This window comes from Mobula hypostoma, chromosome 7, assembly GCF_963921235.1.
Source record: "Mobula hypostoma chromosome 7, sMobHyp1.1, whole genome shotgun sequence".
In the NCBI taxonomy this organism is placed as follows: Eukaryota; Metazoa; Chordata; class Chondrichthyes; order Myliobatiformes; family Myliobatidae; genus Mobula; species Mobula hypostoma.
The window spans coordinates 58,240,643-58,266,385 of record NC_086103.1 but is presented as its reverse complement, the minus strand read 5'-3'; the positions used below and the strand labels follow the sequence as shown (position 1 = coordinate 58,266,385).

Genomic DNA, 25,743 nt, shown 5'->3' with positions numbered 1-25,743 from the left:
TCTTGCTTAAGATATTAAAGAAATGTGTCATCTTTAACTTTATGCCTTTTGGATATCAGTTCATCTTTTACTCGCTTAGCTATTCACAGTAACAGAAATTTTGACAGGGGTGCCCAAACTTTTGCATGCCACTGTATATACCTCTATCAGGTCATCTCTCGGCCTCCTTCACTCTTGGGGGGAAAAAGGTGCAGCCTGTCCAATCGCTCTTCATAACTAAGTTCTCCAATCCACTCCATGCCTTGAAGAATTTCCTCTGTAGTCTCTCCAGGGCAATGAGTTTGTTCCCACAGAACGGCAAACATAATTGTACAGAACACTCAAAACATGCACTAAACTGTTTTGTAAGGTTGCCTTTAATCGTGTTTATGCTGACCGACGAAGGCAAATAAGTGACATACTTTAAGCACCTTCTACCTACCTGTTTTAAGGAATTATGATCTAGATCTTCAAGGTTCCCTATTCATCAACATTCCTTTACACCCCACCATTTACTGTTATGTCCTACCTCAATTTGGCTTCCTAAAATGCATCACCTTGCACTTGACACAATTAAATATGATCTACCAACACTCCCTCAACTTTCCATCTGATTTATATTATGCTGTAGCTTTGGACAACTTCCATCATTATCTACAAAACGTTGAACTTTGAAGTCATCTACAAAATTATTAATCATTTCTCCTACAGTCACATCCAAGTCATTGATCTATCTTTCCAAATGCACATGCACCCTATTCTTCCTTGCTGCCCTCCTTAACTAATGGAACAACATTAGATACCTTCAAGTTTACCTCACTTGTGGCTAACAAAGATGCAAAATTTTTAGTCAGACCCCAGCTATCTCTTCCCTTGCTTCCCACAGCATTCTGGGATAGATTCTACGTATTCCATAACATTTAACACCTTACCTTTAATAGTGACATGCTTCAGACCATGAATGTACCCTACCACTCCCAAACTCACTATCTTCCACATTCCTTTCCTTTATGAATACCAAGGATGAAAAGTATTTATTTATGACCTTGCCTGCACAGATTACCCCTTTGATCCTAAATGGATCCACCCTTTTTCTGCACACTGCTCTTGCTATTGATAAATATATAGAATGACTTGGGATATTTCTCCCAATTTCTTTTGCCAATTTTCTTTTACACTATTGAAATCAGTCTTCCCTTTAACTGACCTTGTCCCTTTCCATGATGACCTTAAGACTTACAGACATATGGCTCTTGTTCCCAAATGGACACTTCTACCATATGGAGACACAAGAGACTGCAGCTGTTGGGAATCTTGAGCAACACACAGAAAATACTGGAGGAACTCAGGTAGACAAGCAACATCTATGGAGGGAATTAAACAAATGACATTTCGGGCTGAGACCCTTCATCGGGACATGCCTAGTTTCATTTCCTAAAGTCAAGTACTGTCCTGTCTCTAGTGGAGCCATCTACGTATCATCTCGAAAACCTCTCTTAGACTTAATAAATTCTACGCCATCTAAGCCCCTTGCACTAAGGAAATCATAGTCAATACTGGGAAAACTACAATCCCTAACTATAACTATTACTCTACTCTTATACCTTTCTGCCATTTGCTTACTTATCTCTTTCCCACTGACTACAGAAGGTCTCTAGTATAAACCTGCACAGTGATTGTTCCTCTCTTATTCCTAAATTCTACCCACATAGCTTCATTTGATACCCCCAAAGTACTGGTTAAAATGAAAAAAAAAAACAAAAAGTAACAGGACAGGAAGAAAGATTGGGAATATGGATGCAAATTTATTATCTTCAGAGATGGATGACCAAATCTATGGTTTTAATCACAAAAACACGAGCTGTCAAATTTAAAATTGTGGCTTCAATTGAGAGTGAACAGCCAATAAATTTAATCAGGCTTGGGATATCAGTGAAATTAGAGAGGAGAGCAAGCTGGATGTATTCAGGTGGAGGTTCAGGTGAAAATAAGAAATTGCAGGGTAGAATTTTGGGGAAACTATGCAGTGAGAAACTTGAGAAACAGGATTTCAAATGAATCAAAGGAAGAACATGAGATGCTCAAAAAAGATGTAAGTGCCAGGGAACATTTGTTTGGGCTGGAGGTAGGAGGAATGGGGAGGTATTGACAATTGGACTAAGATGTGATTTGGTGATAAGAGTAATATCACCACTGCGTCAGTTTAAGCAGGATAAGTGGTAGAAAATATAACAAGACTAAAAGGCTTAACTTAAGAAAAATGTCATCATCTCCCACAATAAACTTACAGATGGCAGGCCATCATTACCAAATAAATGGACACGCTATACACACGTAGAGAACAGTGATTGCAGATCAGCACTGAGTGAGCTGATATGGAAGAATGAGATTATCATGATTCACTTCTAGATCGCATGCTTGAAGAAGTTGATAAGTATCCTCAATTGGGCACTTGGAGATTACTGTTCCTAAAAAGGTAATGACAAACAGAAGTAAAATAGTTCTCTCTTGCCACACAAAAGTAGTAAAAGCTCTTGCATGCACACACCTGAATATATGACATAGCACTTCATGCGAGAAATGATTCATATAATCCCTTGGCTCATCTTCTTTTGCAACTTCACCTATTTTATTCAAATTTGGACATGTTTTGATAATTTTTCGTCGTGGTCCCATCTTCAGCAAGTATCCCTTCAAGTATGCTCCTTTATAGAGTCACTAAAAATCCAAACATATAACATTTTCAGAAAATAATCAGTAAGTTAGGATCATATGATTAATTAATGAACAACACACACAAAATGTTGGAAAAACTCAGGTTGGGCAGTATCAATTGAGAAAAATAACCTTAATTAATGAAGATGGCTTGGCATTGACAAGGTACTTCTGATCTCATCTACACTGATAAAATTAGTTTCTAATTAACAAGAACTGTCGGCAAAAATAAAACACAATTTAGCACCAAGTGATAATCTTATGTAAGTGGTAATGACAGATCATTTGCCATTCCATCCCTGGTAGAAAATATTGGAATACAAAAATAAGCAGGCAGCTTATTGTTTGAATAGCTTATATAAACAATTAGGAAAAAAATTAATTCCATGATCATGTGGTTTATTTCACGTGTTAATAAGGTACAGTACAGAAGTGAACTGTGGCAGCGAGATGGTAAGTATATAAGTATATGTTCATCATCTGCCAACTAATACACTCTAAATTGATTAAGATGATTACATGATTATAATGCGCAAGGAATGATTGTTCTCTAGTGCTCCATGAGAATTTTCTGCTCTTCACTAGATTCCTCAAGGTACTCTCTGTTCCCCTAAATATGCATGGGGGCCTTGCTCTCATTTTCTTAAGTGCAACAGTGATGCACTGCACACCAAATAACTCACTGTCGCAAAACTTGTATTACATATAAACCTAGTCTGAAACACAAGGTCATTTTTGCATCGAGATTTGTGAGCAGATTACAACATCAAAATACAGGTTTAAGGGTATCCTTCATCCTGTGAAGAAGTTGTTCCAGAAAGCACCCTTGAATTGACTTTTACCACTAGACCTAATGTGGGACAGCATCTCCTTCACTTCCTTTATAATGCTTCATGTCTTTATATATTTCTTACTCGTGCAATCTGCCCATTCAGTTACCTGCATAAAGGATTCAGAATTATTATTTAGATCCATGTAACTTAGTACTAAGGCAAAATGCTGCAGATTCTGGAAATCAAAGTTCAAAATAAATTTAGTATCAAGGCATGAATATGTCACTATATACTACCTTGAGATTAATTTTCTTGTGAGTAATCACAGTAGAACAAAGAAATACCTAATACCTAATATCTAATCTGAAACCAAAGTGGAAACTTCTGGAAAGACTCAGCACATTACAGAAGGTCACCAACATGAAATAGTCTCTCTCTTCTACTTTCTCTCTTAACAGGTGCAGTAGATCTGTTGTGTATTTCCAGATTGGTTCTATTTTTAAATTTTTTTAAATAACTTTACTGAGAGGTCTTACATTTTTTTGCAAAAAAGCATAAGAGGTCACAGTAAATGTTGTACTCAGTTAAGTCAACATTTAAACCTGGATCTTACATAGGCAGATTTTTTTCAGTGACAAAAAGTAGAATAATATTATTTTAAAAACATAAAAGCAACAAAATAATGAACTGAAATATCAAGTCAGATCAGGTTGTAACATTCTTTTCAATGTCACATAAGCCAACAAGCCAAATTGAAAATTAAGTGTGGCCCTGAGGAGATATAAACCTCTTGTAGATTGAAGGGGCAGTGGTCTGGATAATGTTCCCCACTAAACTTGAAAGAAAGAAAAACCTGGCTATTCATTTTACTTATCTCTTCTGGATCTTGTATGTAAAGTTTTCTTCCATTTAGCTTAAAAATAGTAGTGAATTAAATTGATTTTATTTCTTACATCCTTCACATACTTGAGTAAAAATCTTTAAGTTACGCCTCCATCCAAATGTGCAATATGCATCCGAGTAATTTATAATAAATAGAACAGTCAATGTAACGTAGAAATACACTCAAATCAGCATGAGTTAATCAGTCTGATGGCCTGGTGGAAGAATCTGTCGCAGAGCCTGTTGGTCCTGGCTTTTATGCTGCGGTACTGTTTCCTGGATGGTAGCAGCTGGAACAGATTGTGGTTGGGGTGATTCAGATTACATATCACAACTAATCGATGTTATCATCCAGTGACACAATGAAGCACTATGATTTTTTTCTCATTAAAGATGGAAAGTAAAACACAGAAAAGGAAGAACATTGCAAAAGTTGGAAATCCAAAATTAAAAAAAACACTACCGAGCATATTCAGTTGACCAGGCAAGAGTTGTGGGAGTGAAAATGAGTACTTTTAAAAATAGGAGCAGCAGCAATTCGGAATAGGGAGGAATTAAATTAATTATATGGGAAGATTACTAACTTAGAAACAAACCCAATGACCATCGTATAGCTATGTCTGATTTTATCATAGCTGAATGAGAATAGTCACAAGAACAGATCCCCTGATTGAAATATTTTAATCACACTGCATGCCTGACGATTTTATTCCTGTTCTAACTGCAACATTTGTCAGTAAATTTGGTAAATCTTGGAATTTCCAGCAGCTAAAGGGAGTTTCTGACTGCTTGTTCAAACAGATCAGTACCTGTCCAACATAACTGGTGAATCTGAAAAGCTATCCCACAGCCCAACCTATCTAGTTTACATCCACAATAATTGCAAAATCCATTATCATTCAATGCCTTCACAATGTTCTTTATGAGCTGAAATCTTCCAGTGACTTCCCTGAGGATATTTTCTCTATACAGGTTTCCCCCACTATCTGAAGATACAGCATACCTATGAAACCGTTCGTCAGCCGAAATGGCGTAAAACGAAGAAGCAATTACCATTAATTTATATGAGAAAATTTTTTGAGCGTTCCCAGACCCAAAAAATAACCTGCCAAATCATACCAAATAGCACATAAAACCTGAACCATAAACTAACATATTGTAAAAGCAGGAATGATATGATAAATACACAGCCTATATAAAGTAGAAATAATGTATGTACACTGTAGTTTCACTTAACAGAATCGGGAAGATTGAACCAAAATCGATTTGTTGAAAAAAAATGGACACGTGCACGCATATGTAATTCACGCATTCGCACGTACACGCATTCACACATCACGCATGCGCACACACTTGCCCACGCAAGGCTTCATGGTCATGGTAGTCTTTCTTGGGGTAAACACAAGTTTAAAGCGAGCATCTTTTATCGTAAAAGCGAAAATCCTCTTTCGGTTAACGAAAACAGGTACTAATGTAGGTCTTTCATAAAAGCGAAATGTCGTAAAGAGAACGTACGGAAAGCAGGATACCTGTATCCTGTGTCCCTTCTCCTCTGCACATCTGACAGACCAAAAATCTACAAGTATCTGCATCATTATTCACCACTCATCCCCTCCCCAAACTCCAACTCCTCATGGCTCTCCTCTCTAATTCCCTAATGAGAATTGTACCAGATCTTTGTACCTATTAACCAGTTAGTCTTTTAATCTGCTAATTTGAGTCTTAGAAAATAATTCTAATGAAAATCAGATCCTACAGATCATAGACCTTAAGACATACGAGAAGAATTAGGCCATTCAGCATTTCAAGTTTGCTCTGCCATTCCATTATGGTTGATTTATTAACCTTCTCAACCCCATTCTCCTCCCTTCTTCCTGTAACCCTTGACACCCTGATTAATCATGAAACCACCTACCTCTGCCTTAAACATACCCAATGACTTGGCCTATATAATTGTCTGTGGCAATGAATTCCCACATCCTCTGGCTAAAGAAATTTTTCCTCATCTCTGTTTAGTGAGATCCACTTTCATTCTTCTAAACTCCAGTGAGTACAGGCCCAGAGTCATCAAATATTCCTCATATGTTAACCCTTTCATTCCTGGGATCATTCACACAGAGCACCTCTGGATCCTCTCCAATGTAGCACCTTTTTTCTGGACAATGTTTCTCACCACCTTGGCTGAACAGAGGAGCACTTTTTAGTAATAGACAAAGACGACTGCGCTGCTCCAAAGAGCGCTACATGAGATCAATCTTACCCTTGGCCATTAGGTTCTATAGTGAGTTAACCTATAGTTGGGGAGGAGATAACCCTCCACTGTTAGACTGCTTGAGGTAACATTTTTTCTTTCTTGCTTCTTTTCTAATATTTGTATATCTATGCACCTGTAATGCTACTGTGATACCTATTTCCTTTGGGATCAATAACTTATCTATCTATATGCATTTGCCGTCCTTACCACTGAGTCAACCTGCAAATTACCCTTTAGAGAATCCTGCACAAGGACTCCCAAGTCCCTTTGCACCTCTGATTTTTGAATTTTCTTCCCATTCAAAAAATAGTCCACACCTCTATTCCTTCCACCAAGGTATATAACCATGCACTTCCCAACACAATATCCCATCTGCAACTTCTTTGCCCATTCTCCCAATCTAAATCCTTCTGCAGACACCCTGCTTCCTCAACACTACCTGCCCCTCCACCTATCTTGGTATCATCCGCAAAGCTGGCCACAAAGCCATCAACGTCTTCATCCAAATAACTGACACATATTATTGCTCAAAAGTCTTAGACACACATGCAAGAAAAATTCTGTAAAGCGAAGACGCTTTCAAAGATAATGAAATGAAAAGCTTCTAAATTATCAAAAAAAGCAGTAAACAGTAAAAAAAAAAATCAGATCAATATTTGGTGTGACCACCCTTCACCTTTAAAACTGATTCAATTCTCTTTGGCACACTGTCATGCAGTTTTATAAGAAAATTGACTGGTGGGTTGTTTCAAGCATCTTGGAGAACTTGCCACTGTTTGTCTTCAGATTTTGGCTGTCTTGTTTGCTCTGTTTCTCCAGATGATTCCAGCGAGCTTCAATGTAGTGATCGGGGGCCATGCCATCTGTGCAGAACTCTTTGTTCTTCTTTTCGCTGAAGATAGATCTTTATAACTTTGGTCCTGTGGTTGGGGTCATTATCCCTTTGCAGAATGAAGTTGGGACCAATCAGACCTGACGGTACTATGTGATGGATAAAAATCTGCTTATACTTCTCAGCACTGAGCACTCCATTAATTCTGACCAGATCACCGACTCCATTTGCAAAAATGCAGCCCCAAACCTGTAGCCAACCTCCGCCATGCTTCATTATTGGTTACAGACACTCATCCACGTAGTCCTCTCCAGCTCTTCTACAGACAAACTACCTCCTGTTTGAAACAAAAACTTCAAATTTACACTCGTGAGTCCGGAGCACTTGCTGCCATTGTTCAACAACACAATCTTTGTGTTTTTGGGCACAGGTGAGTCTCTTGGCTTTGTTTCCACTTTGGAGGACTGGCTTTTTGGCAGCATCTCTTCCAATAAAGACCATTTCTCACAGGACTGTAGAGATATGTACTTGGATTCCAGTGATTTCTGAGAGTTCAGAGCTGATAACAGTGCTGCACTTCTTCAAATTTAGAAGCGATGTCAGTTTGATGCATCTCTCATCTGATGCACTCAGTTTCCATGGCTGACCACCACATTTCTGGTCTTCAACCTTGCCTGTTTCTTTGTGCTTCTTAAGAACTTGGACAGCACATCTTGAAACTCCTGTCTGCTATGAAATTTCAGCTTGGGAGAGATCTTGCTGATGCAAGATAACCACCTTGTGTCTTGTTGCTATGATCACCTTTGCCATGGTATAATAACTAATGATTTGAACGTTAAACTGTCACAACTGCCACACTGTCACCTATCAGTTTGCTTGTCCTTCACCTAGTTTGATTCCTTCTACACCCGTTTCTGTTTCAGTCACTGATCATAAGCACCTGTTTGTTATCTTTGTTTAATCATACACTGGGCTATGTTTCTACAAAATAATCAAGTTTTTATCTGAAAAGTAGTATATTACTTAATATGTTACTTTGTTTATCAAAATACAATTTCTTTGTAACATTTAATTTTTTGGAAAAGGAATGTTTGAAAATCTAAAATATACTCTCTTCTACTGACACACTAATGCAGAAGACAAAAAAATAAGCACTTAAAGGAAACATTATATAAACTAGCAACACACATAAAAATTGCTGGTGAACGCAGCAGGCCAGGCAGCATCTATAGGAAGAGGTACAGACGACGTTTCATGCCGAGACCCTTCGTCAGGACTAACTGAAAGAAGAGATAGTACGAGACTTGAAAGTGGGAGGGGGAGGGGGAGATCCGAAATGATAGAAGACTGGAGGGGGAGGGATGGAGCTAAGAGCTGGAAAGTTGATTGGCAAAAGGGATGTGAGAGGAACATGGGACAGGAGGCCGAGAGTTTATATAAACTATCTAGGGTGCAGTTGTGTACCTTTCAAAAAGGTCTTCTAATATACAGTAACAAACTACAGCAAATTCAGAATGGATCAAATAATAGCACATTTATTATTTTACTTGCTAGGGAAGATCTAACCCCATACAAGTTAACATCTGGAAATCGCTTCATTCTTATAGCTCAAACCAAACGACTTTTATACTTTTTACAGAGAAGAATAATTAATTCTATTCTATAACATTCCACCGTTATTTGCATCTTTATCTGGTCTTGTTTAGAAGTTTGTGTCCTATTTACTTCTGTTGTCAAACCACACCCCACCCCAGCCATCAAACTCAGATCTCCTGTCATAAAACACACACAGCTTCTTATAAGCCTCCATCCAAACTAGCAAACCACTCTGGGATTTCATAGGTTCCATTTTGTCACATTACATTTTACAAAAGTTAGAAATTCATAAAGAGTTCAGGGTTACAGATACAGTGGCATGCAAAGGTTTGGGTACCCCTGTCAAAATTTCTGTTACTGTGAATATCTAAGCAAGTAAAAGACTAACTGATTTCCAAAAGGCATAATGTTAAAGATGACACATTTCTTTAATATTTTAAGCAAGAAAACTTTTTTGACTTCCATCTTTTACAGTTTCAAAATAACAAAAAAGGAAAAGGGCTTGAAGCAAAAGTTTGGGCACCATGCATGGCAGTACTTAGTAACACCCACTTTAGCAAGTATCACAGCTTGTAAACACTTTTTGTAGCCAGCTAAGAGTCTTTCAATTTTCGTTTGGGGGATTTTCACCCATTCTTCCTTGCAAAAGACTTCTAGTTCTGTGAGATTCTTGGGTCGTCTTGCATGCACTGTCCTTCTGAGATCCATCCACAGATTCTCGATGATGTTTAGGTCAGGGGACTGTGAGGGCCATGGCAAAACCTTCAGCTTGTGCCTCTTGAGGTAGTCCATTGTGCATCGAGGTGTGTTTAGGTTCATTATCCTGTTGTAGAAGCTATCCTCTTTTCATCTTCGGCTTTTTTACAGACTGTGTGATGTTTGTTTCCAGAATTTGCCGGTATTTAATCGAACTCATTCTTCCCTCTACCAGTAAATGTTCCCCGTGCCGCTGGCTGGAACACAAGCCCAAAGCATGATCGATCCACCCCTGTGCTTAACAGTTGGAGAGGTGTTCTTTTCATGAAATTCTGCACCCTTTTTTCTCCAAACATACCTTTACTCCTTGCAGCCAAAAAGCTCTACTTTAACCTCATCAGGCCACAGAACTTGTTTCTAAAATGCATCAGACTTGTTTAGATGTTCCTTTGAACCTTTTGAATAGAACTTCTTGGCCACAAGGAGGTTCATAGTCTGCTGAGGGCTAGATCTGTGGAATTTAAATTTGGTGACCTAGGTCTGTACAAGAAAATCAGGAAATAACTTGCGAAAGGGTACTTCAAGAGCTAAGGAATAACTCCAAGCGAGGTTAGAGGCAACACTGGATACACATCAACTCTGGCAGGGTTTGCATGCCATTACGTCCTACAAAGTGAAACCCAACATCATGAATGGCAGTGATGCTTCACTCTCAGACAAGCTCAACACCTTTTATGCTCGTTTTGAAAGAGAGAATAAAACTACGACTATGAAGATTCCTGTAGCACCCGGTGACGAGATGATCTCTGTCTCAGAGGCTAACATCAGACGATCTTTCAGGAGGGTGAACCCTCACAAGGCAGTAGACCCCAACGGAATATCTGGTAAAGCTCTGAAATCTTGTACCAACCAACAGACAGGGGTGTTCAAAGACATTTTCAATCTCTCACTGCTACGGTTAGAAGTTCCCACCTGCATCAAAAGGGCAACAATTATACCAGCGCCAAGAAGAGCAGCGCAAACTGCCTTAATGACTATCGTCCAGTAACACTCACATCTACAGTGAAGAACTGCTTTGAGAAGTCGGTCATGGCTAGAATCAACTCCTGCCTCAGCAAGTACCTGGACCCACTGTAAAAAGCCTATCACCACAATAGGTCTACTATGGAAGTGATGTAATTGGCTTTTCATATGGTCCTAGATCATCTGGACAATACAATACCTGTCAGGATGCTGCTTACTGACTATAGCTCTTGTTTAACACCATCATTACTACAGTCCTGGGCCTCTGTACCTCTCTCCGCAAATGGATCTTCAACTTCCTAACCAGGAAACAACAATCAATATGGATTGGAAATAACATATCCACCTCACTGACAATCAACACTGGCACATCTCAGGTATGTCTGCTTAGCCCACTGCTCTACTCTCTCTACACCCATGACTGTGTGGCTAGACACAGCTCAAATGCCATCTATAAATTTGGGGACAATACAATTGTTGGCAGAATTTCAGATGGTGACGAGAAAGCGAACAGGAGCGAGATATACCAGCTAGTTGAGTGATGTTATAGCAAAAACCTTGCACTCAACATCAGTAAGACCAAAGAGGTGACTGTGGTCTTCAGAAAGGATAAGACGAGAGAAAACACACTAGTCCTCACAGAGGGATCAGAAGTGGAGAGAGTGAGCAATTTCAGGTTTCTGGTTACAGCAGCTATATTTCATTAGGAGTTTAAGGAGGTTTGGTATATCATGTAAAACACCTGAAAATTTCTAGACATTCAAGACACCTTCAAGGAGCAGTTCCTCAAAAAAGCGGCATTTATCATTAAGGACCCCCACCACGCAGGAAATGCCATCTTCTCATTGTTACCATTAGGAAAAAGGTACAGAAGCCTGAAGGCACACACTCAATGATTCAGGAACTGCTTCTTTCCCTCTGCCATCTGATTTCTGAGTGGACATTGAACCCATGAACACTACCTCACTACTTTTTATTTCTGTTTTTGCACTACTTATTTAACTATTTAATATGCATTACTTTAATTCAGTTATATTATCATGTACTACATTGTACTGCTGCCGCAAAGTTAACCATATAACCACATAACTACAGCACGGAAACAGGCTGCCTCGGCCCTTCTAGTCTGTGCCGAACTCTTACTCTCACCTAGTCCCACTGACCTGCACTCAGCCCATAACCCTCCATTCTTTTCCTGTCCATATAGCTTTCCAGTTTAACTTTAAATGACAACATCAAACCTGCCTCAACCACTTCTGCTGGAAGCTCGTTCTACACAGCTACCACTCTCTGAGTAAAGTAGTTCCCCCTCATGTTACCCCTAAACTTTTGCCCTTTAACTCTCAACTCATGTCCTCTTCTTTGAATCTCCCCCACTCTCAATGGAAAAAAGCCTATCCACATTAACTCTATCTATCCCCCTCATAATTTTAAATACCTCTATCAAGTCCCCCCTCAACCTTCTACACTGCAAAGAATAAAGACCCAACTTGTTCAACCTTTCTCTGTAACTTAGGAGGTGAAACCCAGGTAACATTCTAGTAAATCTTCTCTGTACTCTCTCTATTTTGTTGACATCTTTCCTATAATTTGGTGACCAGAACTGTACACAATACTCCAAATTTGGCCTTACCAATGCCTTGTACAATTTCAACATTACATCCCAACTCCTATACTCAATGCTCTGATTTATAAAGGCCAACATACCAAAAGCTTTCTTCACCACCCTATCCACATGAGATTCCACCTTCAGGGAACTATGCACCATTATTTCTAGATCCCTCTGTTCAACTGCATTCTTCAATGCCCTACCATTTACCATGTATGTCCTATTTTGATTAGTCCTACCAAAATGTAGCACCTCACATTCATCAGCATTAAACTCCATCTGCCATCTTTCAGCCCACTCTTCTAACTGGCCTAAATCTCTCTGCAAGCTTTGAAAACCTACTTCATTATCCACAACTCTACATATCTTAGTATCATCTGCATACTTACTCATCCAATTTACCACCCCATCATCCAGATCATTAATATATATGACAAACAACATTGGACCTAGTACAGATCCCTGAGGCACACCACTAGACACCGGCCTCCAATCTGACAAAGTTATCCACCACTACTCTCTAGCGTCTCCCATCCAGCCACTGCTGAATCCATTTTACTACTTCAATATTAATAACTAATGATTGAACTTTCCTAACTAACCTTCCATGTGGAACCTTGTCAAAGACCTTACTGAAGTCCATATAGACAACATCCACTTTACCCTCGACAACTTTCCTAGTAACCTCTTCAAAACATTCAATAAGATTTGTCAAACATGACTTTCCACGCACAAATCCATGTTGATTGTTCCTAATCAGACCCTGTCTATCCAGATAATTATACATACCATCTCTAAGAATACTTTCCATCAATTTACCCACCACTGACGTCAAACTCACATAATTGCTATGTTTACTCTTAGAACCCTTTTTAAACAATGGAACAACATGAGCAATACGCCAATCCTCCAGCACAATCCCCGTTTCTAATGACATTTGAAATACTTCTGTCAGAGCCCCTGTTATTTCCACACTAACTTCCCCTCACGGTCCTAGGGAATATCCTGTCAGGGCCCGGAGATTTATCCACTTTTATATTCCTTAGAAGCGCCAGTACTTCCTCTTCTTTAACCATCATAGTTTCCATAACTACCCTACTTGTTTCCCTTACCTTACACAATTCAATATCCTTCTCCTTAGTGAATACAGAAGAAAAGAAATTGTTCAAAATCTCCCCCATCTCTTTTGGCTCTGCACATAGCCATCCACTCTGATTCTCTAAGGGACCAATTTTATCCCTCACTATCCTTTTGCTATTAATATAACTGTGGAAACCCTTTGGATTTATTTTCACCTTACCTGCCAAAGCAGCTTCGTATCTTCTTTTAGTTTTTCTAATTTCTTTCTTAAGATTCTTTTTACATTCTTTATATTCCTCGAGCACCTCATTTACTCTGAATTAAACCCGAATCAGGATTTCTGACTTTTTAAGTCTTCCGCGCTTCACTGCCCAATGTCACACACCTGCACAGTCCTGCCTCTCTTAACTCCGTTAACAAAGTTTCACTACATATATTGATGACAGTAAACCTGATTCTGATCTGAAATCAGTATTCCTAATTGGAATAAAATAAATTATAAAGGCTATTTGGTTGTGGTTAACTAGGCAAATAAATTAAAATGCATGACAATAAAAAGTAATAGCTACATTTTAAAGAGTTAATACAGTCTTACAATTCATCTATATGTCCACGATGCAAAAGTAAGCCTAACAGAAAAGTTTGCCCAAATTTGGCAATTGATAAATTATAGCACTATTAGATCAAAGATGAATGAGCAAACTTTACAAAAGAAAAAGGAGTAGGACCAGCGGTTGATCATTTATCCACCCCATCTTATAAATATTTAACAATCCAACCTCCACCATTCTTGGTGGCAGTGAATTCCAGAGATGCACTACTGCAAGAGAGAACAAATTCTTTGCACTGCACTTTTGAATGAATAGTTCCATATCTTGTTATTTTGTCCCATGGTTCATGATTTTCACTAATTGGGAGAATATCTCAGCACCCACGCTGTCAACCCCCAATAGGCTCTTATGTGTTGAATAAGGTTACCCTTCATTTCTCTCAACTCCCAAGGAATATAGATGCAAATTGGTGTCTCTTTACAGGACAACCCCTCAACCCAGTATTATCCTGGTGAATCAGCATTATGGTCTTATGGAAACCAGTATTATCCTAGTTTCCATAAGACCATTAGGCATAGGAGTAGAATTAGGCCATCTAGCCCATCGGGTCTGTTCCGCCATTCAATCATAGCTGATCCTTTTTTTAAAATCTCCTCCTCAACCCCAGTTCCCAGCCTTTTCCCTGGAACCTTTGATGTCATGTCCATTCAATCCCTACCTTAAATACACCCAATGACTTGGCCTCCACAGCTGTATATGGCAACAAATTCCACAAATTCACCATCCTTTTCCTAAAGAAATTTCTCAGCATCTCTGTGTTGAAAGGGCTCCCCTCTTTCCTGAGGCTGCGCCCTCTTATCTTAGACTCTCCCACCATGGGAAACATCCTTTCCACATCTACTCTGTCTAAGCCCTTCAACATTCAAAAGGTTTCAATGAGATCCCCTCTCATCCTTCTGAATTCTAGCAAGTACAGACCAGCAGCCAATGTTCCTCGTATGATAACCCTTTCATTCATGTCTCCAATGCTATTTCATCCATTTTTAGACAAGGATACTAAAACTATGCACAGTATTCCAGTGTGATCTCATCAAAACTGCACAATTGTAGCAAAACTTCTCTAACTATTAAATCCCAACCCCTTTGTAATAAAGGCCATCATGTCACTTGCGTAAATACTTTATGGATCTGCCTGCTAACTATATTTGATTCATGCACTAAAACACCGACATCGCTCTGAGCTAAACTCATTTACAGGCTCTCTCCATTAGACAATAACCTGTCATTTGACACCTCTTACCAGAGAGCATGGCCTCCCCACATTAAACTTCGTTTGATAGGTTTTCACCCAAGAGCTGATTGTGGACTTCAGAAAGGGTAAGGTGAGAAAATACAAATCAGTCTTCATAGAGGGATCAGAAGTGGAGAAAGTGAGCAATTTCAAGTTCCTGGGTGTCAATATCTTTGAGGATCTAACCTGGTAACAACATAATGATGCAGCTATAAAGGCAGCAAGACAGAGAATATAATTCATTAGAAGTTTGAGGAAATTTGGCTCATCATTTATAACACTCAAAAACTTCTACAGATGTACTGTGGACATCATTCTGACTGGCTGCATCACCATCTGGTATGGGGAGGGGGCAGGCGGCACTGCACAGGATCGAAGTAAACTGCACAGGGGGAGAAAATTAGTCAGCTCCATCATGGTTACTAGCCTCTGTAATATCCAAGACACCTTCAAGGAGCAGTGCCTCAGAAAGGCGGCATCCATTATTAAGGACCCCCGCCAGTCAGGACTTGCCCTCTTCTAATTGTTACCATCAGGAAGGAGGTATAGAAGCTTGAAGGCACACACTCAATAATTCAGGAACAGCTTCTTCCCCTCTGCCATCCAATCTCTACATGGATACTGAACCCATGAACACTACCTCACTACTTTTTTTAAAAAAAGTTCTACTTTTGCACTACTTACTTTAACTATTTAATATGTATATATACTTACTGTAATTCAGTTTTTTTTCTATATCATGCATTGCATGTGCTGCCACAAAGTTAAAGAATTTCATAACATACAGTGCCTAGGAAAAGAATTCACCCCCCCCCAACCCCGAAAGATTTCGCGTTCTTGTTTTACAGTATTGAATCACAGTGGATTTAATTTGGCTTTTTTGACACCGATCAACAGAAAAAGACTCTTTCATGTCAAAGTGAAAACAGATCTCTACAAAGTGATCTAAATTAAATACAAATATAAAATACAAAATAATTGATTGCATAAGTATTCATCACCCATTAATATGGCACACCAAATCATTACTGGTGCAGCCAACTGGTTTTAGAAGTCATATAATTAGTTAAAACAGAGATCTGTTTTTGGAAACCTGTGAGCAGTCAAGGTGTTTCAGTTGATTGTAGTAAAAATACACCTGTATCTAGAAGGTCTAACTGCTGGTGAGTCAGGATCCTGGCAAAAACTACACCATGAAGTAAAAAGAACACCCCAAGCAATTCTGCAAAAAGGCTATTGAAAAGCACGAATTAGGAGATGGATACAAGAAAATTTCCAAGTCACTGAATATCCCTTGGAGTACAGTTAAATCAATCAAGAAATGGAAAGAATAAGGCACAGCTGTAAATTTGCCTAGAACAGGCCGCACTCAAAAACTGAGAGACCACGCAAAATGGGGACTAGTAAGGGAGGTCACCAAGAGACCTATGACAACTCTGGAGGAGTTAAAGGCTTTAGTGGCTGGGATCGGAGAGAATATGCATGAAACAACTGTTGTCTGGGTGCTTCACCAGTTGCAGCTTTATGGAAGTAGCAAAGAGAAAGCCACTGTTGAAAAAAACTCACATGAAATCTCAGCTAGGGTTTGCCAGAAGGCATATGGAAGACTGAATGGCTGGAAGAAGGTTCTATGGTTGATGAAACCAAAATTGAGCTTTTTGGCCATCAGACCAAATGCTAAGTTTGGTGTAAACCAAACACAGCACATCAACTCAACCCAACCCCATTCCTACCATGAAGCATGCTGGTGTCTGCGTCATACTGTGGGGATGCTTCTCTGCAGCAGGCCCTAGAAGGCTTGTGAAGGTAGAGAGTAAAATGATTGCAGTAAAAGAGCGAAATCCTGGAGGAAAACCTGATGCAGTCTGCAAGCGAACTGTGACTTGGGAGATTTGTTTTCCCCAAGCATAAAGTGAAAGCTACACAGAAATGCTTAAAAACAACAAAGTTAATGTCCTGAGTGACTAAGCCAGAGTCCAGACCTCAATCCAATTGAGAATTTGTGGCTGGACTTGAAAAGGGCTGTTCACTCACGATCCCCATGCAATCTGACAGAGCTTGAGCAGTTTTATAAAGAAGAATGGGGAAAAATTGCAGTGTCCAGATGTGCAAAGCTGATAGAGGCCTATCCGCACAGACTCAAGGCTGTAATAGCTGCCAAAGGCGCATCTAGTTATGCAATTAATTGTGTTTTATATTTGTAATTAATTTAAATCACTTTATAGAGATCTGTTTTCACTTTGACACAAAGAGTCATTTTCTGTTGATCGGTGTCAAAAAAGCCATTAAATTCACTGTGATTCAATGTTGTAAAATAATAAAACATGAAAACTTCCAGGGGGTGGGGTGTAGAGAAAACTTTTTACAGGTACTGTAAGTCGGTGATATTAAGCCTGATTCTGACTCTGAACTCAATTTATCTAAATCCCATTGCAGAATCATCATGATATTCATGATATTTCAATTATTTTCATCATTGCAGCAAGTTGGGAAACTTTACAATTCAGCTGTCCTCCAAGTCAATAAAAGTCAAAAAACAATTTTTGAAATATCCCTCAGAAACAGTTATATTTATTTCAAATCTTTGTTTACTATGTGGCATCCTATTTTCAATCCATGAAGGAACAATTCTTCCAATGTCTTCAGCTCTTCATTTATGTAGCAGCCCCAAATGCATTTTGGAAATCTAAATATACTGCATACACAAGTTACCCTCCATCAACAATCATACAGTATGAAGCACTGAAAGTAAATAGCAAGAGTAAAAATGAGAGAAAAACAAATGTCCTGGAGATGTTGAATTATGGCCTACATTCTTCGGTTTTAAAAGTGAAGAAAGGGAATGCAATTTGTCATTTTCAAAAGCTCCGCATCTTCCAGAACAAAACCCACACAGAACATAGACAGCACTCTCAGGCCCACAATGTTGTGCTGACCAACATAAACCTACAGTTAATCTAACTCTTCCCTCTCACACAGGCCATAACCCTCCATTTTTTTAAATCCACATCTCTTAATGTATCAACATATTGGCAAATAGTAAATAGGAAAATAGTAATCTGGCATCTGTCGTAAGGAATGGATGATAAATACAATATGGACAAACAGCTCCTGATACACGTGGGAGGAAACAAAAGCTATGTCTGTAGACCTATGTGGGGGAAAGGAAAGAAGGCTGACTATAGTTCGAGATGGTCACAGCTGATCTTGGCCCTGCAGGTGACAGGGATCGCAAGAGTACTGAGAGAAAAATATAAGAGAAGGGCTGATTATATGATTATAGGGCTGTGGAAAGTGGGAGGAGGAGCAGGAACAGGCACAGGCAACTTTTGTAATCTGGCTGCTGCAGGGTCAAGCAGCACCTGTGGAAGCAGAGGTATGGTCGACAGAGATCAAGAGTCTGCATCAACACTACGAGTGTACAGGAGAGAGCCAGTATAAAATTAAGGAGGGGGAATGAAGCAGTAGCTAGTAGGCCACAGGAAGAACCAGATGACAGCAGGGATGATGGCCGTGTGCAGTGGGAGGGGAGAGCGGAGGCTAATATGCAGACACAAGATGTTGCAAATGTTGATGAGTAAGGGAAGTACTAAATGGAACCAAATAAGAGATAATGCTGGATCCAGTTGTGAGATGGGATAGAAGATCCCATGGATTAAATATGTGCAAAACAAGAGCGAGGGCAGCAAGCCTGGGTGTTAGAAGTGAGAGTGAGAGAACCTGGATGGATCAGGAAAGAAATGAGCACAGGGAGTGCAGGGCATTTGAAATTGGAAATTTCAATGTTTATTCCACACGCTGTCTGCTACTGTTGTATGTTGTAAGAATTTGCTGGGCTGAGTAGAATGGGAGGGGAGTTAAGGCAACGGAGGTTACCTGTAAATTGTGGCGAGATCGTTTAGAGATGGGGCTGACACTTGCACTATGATGGTTTGGGTGGGGGGGTAATTGAGACAAGGGGAGAAGACACTGCTACTGTCTGCAGGGACGGAAATGGGGCTATCAATCTGATTGAGCGAAGATGAGGATGTCTGTCTTGGATGTGGGTACAGACTGCACTGCCGGGCTGGGGGCAGAGCTGTCTCTGAGGGGGAGATGTGTGAAGTGACGGGGATAGAGCTGTCTATGACTATGGTACGGTGGAAATGATAAGTCTGTAACTGGAAGATGAAGGGACACCTCTGAGGAGGGTGGAAACATAGGGTCATCTCTGTGGGAGGGGTTTGGCAATGGGACTGCCCTTTAGAGATACATCTCTGGGGATACAATAAAGGGGTACTATGGGGGGGGGGTGCGGGCGGCAGCACTGTCTTTTATGGTTGGTCGACAGGACTGTTTCTGGAGAAGATATGGCTGTCTCTGGGGTGCGGAGGGGTCTGGGCTCTTAGTAGTAGGGATAGGGCCAGTGCCATCTTGGGAGTGTGGGGAGGAGGGTAGACGTATCTCTGGGGTGTGGGGAGAACAGCAGGCCTGACTCTGGGGTGGAGAGAAAGCCTTGTCTTTGTGGGTGAAGGAGGGACTGCTGCCGAGAGATGGAGGAGGCTGGGGCTATCTCGGGGGGAGGGGGTGTTGGAGGAGGAGGTCGAGTCTGTTTCTGGCGTGTTACAGGAGGACAGGTCTGTCTCTGGGGGTCGGAGTGGAGGAGGCTGGAGCTGTCTTGGGGATGGAGGACACGGGGCTGCATTTGGAGGGGGAGGGGAGGACAGGTCGTTGTTTGGAAGGTGGACGAAGTTGTCATGGGGTGGGAGAGGTAAGGCAGGACTGACTGGCTATGGGTCCGGAGTGGGACGGTTCTGGGGAGTTCTGCTGTTATTCCCGTCACTTGGGATTCGGGATTCCGGGCCGTGTTGTTCAGGCCCGGTGCTGTGCCTTTGCTAATCAGCAGCCCCGCCGCACCCCGGTGAAGGCCGGCCTACGCCTGACCCCCGACCCCCGCCACCGCCCCATTACACGCTCTGAGGTCCGACCGGCCGTTGCCCCTCTTCCCCTCACCTGCTCCGAGGAGCCGCCGCTCTGAGAGCTCGAGACCGGCCACTTCAACATCGGTCACCTACCCCCACTGTCCGCTGGCCGTCACTGCGCATGCTCCGCAGCCACGGCAAGCTGGCGAAGACAAACAAACCTCCTCAAATTTGGAAACGCGTTTCTCTTCTTTCCCAGTACGGTCTGGGCCCGAGTTTCCCCTTTTAATTCGGTCATCGGCTTTGATGCTTTGAAAGAATATTGGAACTATGGATGCATTGATTTGATGACAAGATAGATATATATACACTGATTGCATTGTGTATTCTTTCGGTAAAAAAAAACACAAAAGTAAAATATATCTGCTCTTAAGACACACACAAAGAAAGTGCTGGAGGAACTTAAGAAGTCAGGCAGCGTCTATGGAAATGAATAGATAGTTGACGTTTCAGGCCTAGACCCTTCAGAGGAGTATTCAAATTAATATGACCCTACATATGCTTAGGATATTTATAGGATTTTCTGTTTTTTTAATTTGTGATCCATCTCACTCGTTTTTCACACATTACATCTGAACAGAATCAGAATCAGGTTTAAGATAACTGGCATATTGTGAAATTTACTTTTGTGGGAGCAGTACAATGTCTCAACATATAACAATACAATATATAACAATAGGAAAAAAACTAAATAACAGTAAGTATATAAATAGTTAAATTAAATACTTATTTACTGTCTGTTACACCACAGGAGTTTAGGACAGCAATGAAGGTCCTCCATCTCTAGCAGTGTTCAGAGATTATCTCATCATGTTAGTAACCTCTTGGTTTTCACTACTGTCACTCAGATGAGTCCCAGGTGGAGACTCAGAAATACAATCACACTCAGATGTCAAATGATTCTTCATTGCTGTTTTCGTAGTAAATTTCGTTTTACCAGTCAGAGTTGTTAGCCCTGAGCTGAACCCCCGAAGCTGGAGGACCAGTGGACTTCTCTTAGTCGATCTCTGCCCTTTGACCTGTTTGGCATAGATGACCCTACCAAGAGCCAAAGCATAAAGCCCTAACTCCAGCCAGCATGGCTGTCCAGGTCATTGAGGCACGCAAGCTTCCAAACTGTGACAACGTTATGGTCCTCTTGGAGGTAAGTTAAATTAGTACAAAAGTAGAAATAAAAAAGTAGTTCATGGATTCAATGTCTGTTCAGAAATCATTGGGTTTGTGCCTCCTTTCTGATGGTAGCAACAAGAACAAGGCATAACCTGGGTGATGGGATCCTTAATGATGGATGGTGCCTTTCTGACGCATCGCTCCTTGAAGAGGTCTCGGATACTACAGAGGCTAGTGCCTATGATGGAGTTATGTTTACAACTCTGCACCTTTTTTTGATCCTGTGCAGTTGCACCCCACTCCCAGACCACAGAGTGATGTAGCCAGTTTGAATGCTCTCCGGGAATTTAGCGAGTGTTTTTGGTGCTTTCTTTGTAGCTGCCTTGATATGTTGGGTCCAGGTTAGACCCTCAGAAATATTGATATCCAGGAAATTGCTCACTCTTTCCACTTCTGATCCCTCTATGAGGACTGGTATGTTCCCTTGTCTGACCCTTCCTGAAATCCACAATCAGTTCCTTGGTCTTACTGACATTGAGTGCAAGGTCGTTGCTGTGACAACATGTAACTAGCTGGTATATCTCACTCCTGTTCACGTTCTCGTCACTGTCTGGAATTCTGCCAACAAATTTATAGATGACGTTTGAGCTATGCCGAGCCATACAATCATGGGGATAGAGAGAGTAGAACAGTGGGCTAAGCACAAATCCCTGAGGTGCACCAATGTTGATTGTCAGCCAGGTGAAGATGTTATTGCAATAAATGTGCCATTTAACCAATGAGAATATTTTTGGGATATGGGATGAAATCAGAGCACTTGACAGAATCACAGAGGCCATGCAAACTGGTCAGGATTGAACGTGGGTAACTAACAATCTCTTGGACAAATCCAGAGAGTCGATCAACGTCTGTGGGAGCAAATGAATTGTCAACATTTTGGATTGAAACCCTAAATCAGGTCTTAATGCAGGGTTCTGACTCAGCATCAAAGGATGTAGGGATACAGAAGGGAAGTGGAGAAGATCAGTGTCAAGTACCATTTTGTACTACAGATATTTTAGACTTTGCCCATTTCCAACTAAAGTAAATCAACTTCAAGTTTCAAGTTTAATTATCATTCAACCATACACAAATATAGGCAAACGAGACAAGGTTCCGCTGGGACCAAGGTGCAAAACACATTACCAACTGCACACTGCACATAGCACACAGCAGAAACAGAACATATGGTTACAATTTCAGAAAAGTATAATCACAAAACGATAACAAATCCCTGAGTTGTCCTGGTTGAGCTTATTCTGTCCCTGAGCAAGCACTCGAGGGCAGAGCTGAGTGAACACCGAAAAGCAACACTGACGGGATAGGTCAGCCCCCAACCCAGTATGAAATCCAGCAACACACAGTCAGCTCCGGCAATTCCTTTGCTGGCAACTGCAACAGGCGACTCCAAGGCATGAGGGTCTTGTCCGGACAACAAGCGAGGCCCCCCAGCTCCCCTGCTGTCAGTCTCTCCAGTGAACCAGACTTGCAGTGTTCTACGTTACCAATGGCCAACACGGTCTTGCAATCACAGTAATCACTTCCAAGATAATCACTTACAACGTCTTTGGACCATGCACAATCTCAGCACGTCCAGGCAAAAACAAATGTCAGGTCATCTCTCCTTAATATTCAATTTTTTTTCAGAATCATCATATCCCACCAGTCACCAACATTTTTAGGTTCATAGAAACATAGAAAACCTACAGCACAATACAGGCCCCTCAGCCCGCAAAGCTGTGCCGAATGACCAATCATATAATAATCAGTCTGCAGGACAGTTCTAAAGTTGGAGATCCTGAAGCAAGCAACTCAACTCCTAACTCTCAAAAGACTTTCCGACATCTACAAGACAGAAGTCAGGATGAAGATGCTGATTTGCCATACTCTGAGAAGTACTGAATAAACGCATTTCTTAAGACAAGAGACCAACTACAGCGCCCAACATTTACTTGGTATACTCAAGGCAGACTGTAACTGTAGTGTGTTCCATTCCCAGTAGGCATTACACAGAGCTGACACGTCTCATATAATAATCAGAAGTGCAATGGGAGCAAGAGAACTGGAGCCATCTACAGGTTCTCTTCCATACATCACCATCTTAATTTGGAAATATACTCAGTGGCCACTTTATTAGGTACAGGAGGTACCTAATAAATGGAAGGAAACATACAGGAAGTACCTAATAATGTGGCCACGGAGTGTATGTACGTAGTCTTCCACTACTATAGCCCCTCCTATTTGAAGTTTGTTGTGTTGTGCATTCACAGATGCTCTTATGCCCACCATTGTTGTAACACATGTTGCTGTCATCTTCCTGTCGGCTTGAATCAGTCTGGCCATTCTGCTCTGAACCCTCTCATTAACAAGGTGTTTTTCACCACAGAACTGACACTCATTGGATTTTTTTTCTTTTTGTTTTCATTCCATTCTCTATAAACTCTAGAGACTGTTGTAAGTTCAAATCCCAGGAGATCAGCAGTTTCTCAGATACTCAAACCACCCTGTCTGGCACCAATGATTGTTCCACAGTCAAAATCACTTAGATCACATTTCCACCCCATTTGATGTTTGGTCTGAACCAAAACTGAACGTCTTGACAGTGTCTGCACAGTCCAGCTTTAGAACTGTTCTGCAGACTGGGTTTCTGACAAATGATTGGCTGAATAGGTATTTCCATTAACGAGCCAGTGTGTGGGTATGCCTAATAAATTGGCCACTGGGTGTACATTATAATTCTTTGGCTTTTTGCTGTTTAAAAAGGCTTCAGTTTTTCTCTCTGAGATGACTGCACATTGCCAACTCCCTGATAACTACAAAATGAATAGATTTTCTCAATGAGTACAATGGGAGGCTCAAGGAGTTAAATGTCCTTATTGCCATCTGGCTGGGCTAGAGACATGACTTGGTTGGCTGTCTTGAAATGAATGGCTGAGGCTAGAGTAGATAGAGGATAGAGAAAAAACAGAGAGAGAGAGAGAGAGAGAGAGAAAGAAAGAGAATAATTGGGGGAAGGAAAGGGGAGAATGGAGAGAAAAGGAGACAAGGAAAAAAGAGAGAACTTGAAGTGAATGAAGCCAGGGATAGGGAAAGGAAAGGTGGGAAAGAGAGTAAAGTAAAGGATAGGTAGGGGAGAGAGGAGCAAGGAAGGAAAAGAAAAAAAGAGTGAGTAGAAGAAATATGAGGGAGGGAGTTATCTGATAAAGAGAGAGAAAAGTCACATATGACTGTGAGGCTGAGCATACAAGGATTGATTGATAAGTTCTAGCCTAAGAATGAGTTATTAACTTCAAACTTTCTGCATAATCACTGAAAGAGTAGAACTGCACATGCATGTAACGAGAGCTGTATAACTCATCTCGTTCTACCTTAGGCCACGAACTTATCAATCACCCCTGCTGTGGACTACTTTCTGGAGGTCCAAGACACCAACTACTACAAAGAAGGAATCGGTATGCTCCACGACCGCTGGACTAAGTGTGTAAATGGAGGAGGGGACAGGTCTTCTAAAATTGTCTCCTTCTACCTTAGGGCACAGACTTATCAAATCACCCCTCGTAGCTCCATTGCCATATTTAAATTTGCTGACAACACTACTGTTGTTGACCAAATCAAAGGTGGTGCCGAATCAGCATATGAGAGGTAGATTGAAAATTTGGCTGAGGGTGCCACAATAACAACCCCTCAATCAATGTCAGCAAGACCAAGGAGCTGAATATTAACTTCAGGGGAAGGAAACTGCAGGTCCAGGAGCTAGTCCTCATCAGGGGATCAGAGGTGGAAAGGGTCAGCAACTTTAAATCGTTGTATTATCATTTCAGGGGATCTATTCTGGGTCTAGGACGTAAGTGCCATTATGAAAAAAGCACAGGTTTGTGAACATTCAGCATGTCATCTAAAACTTTGACAAAGGTCTGTAGATGTGTGGTGGAGAGTATATTGATTGGTTGTATTTTGGCCTGGCATGGAAACATCAATGCTCTTGAATGGAAATTCCAACAAAAGTTAGTGGATATGGCCCAGTCCATCATGGCTGAAACCCTCCCCGCCATTAAGCACATCTACACGAAACACAGTTACAGGAAAGCAGCATCCATCAGCAACGACCCCCGCCATCGAGACCCTTCATTTTTCTTGCTGCTGTCATCAGGAAGAAGGTCCAGGAGCCACAGTTCAGGAACAGTTATTACCCCTCAACCATTAGGTAGTTGAGCCAGTACTTTTTGTACAGTAGGGGAATTAAGGGTTATGGGGAAAAGGCAGGTAGATGGAGCCGAGTTTACGGACAGATTAGCCATGATCTTGTTGAATGACGGGGCAGGCTCGATGGGCCGGATGGCCTACTCCTGCAC

The 25,743-nt window shown here is 40.9% G+C and overlaps 1 protein-coding gene across 2 annotated transcripts in view; it reads right to left on the bottom strand.

Moving 5' to 3' along the window:
* fbxo38 (F-box protein 38) overlaps positions 1-20,347 on the bottom strand; it is an 83,149-nt gene extending 62,802 nt beyond the window's left edge. For both annotated transcript variants that reach the window (XM_063053476.1, XM_063053477.1), the window contains exons 1-2: positions 20,274-20,347; positions 2,528-2,697 (exon numbers count right to left, since the gene is read on the bottom strand). In XM_063053476.1, coding sequence (XP_062909546.1) covers positions 2,528-2,655 — 128 coding nt within the window. In that variant the 5' untranslated portion in view covers positions 2,656-2,697; positions 20,274-20,347. The remainder of the gene's footprint in view (positions 1-2,527; positions 2,698-20,273) is intronic.
* Positions 20,348-25,743: the final 5,396 nt, after the last annotated feature.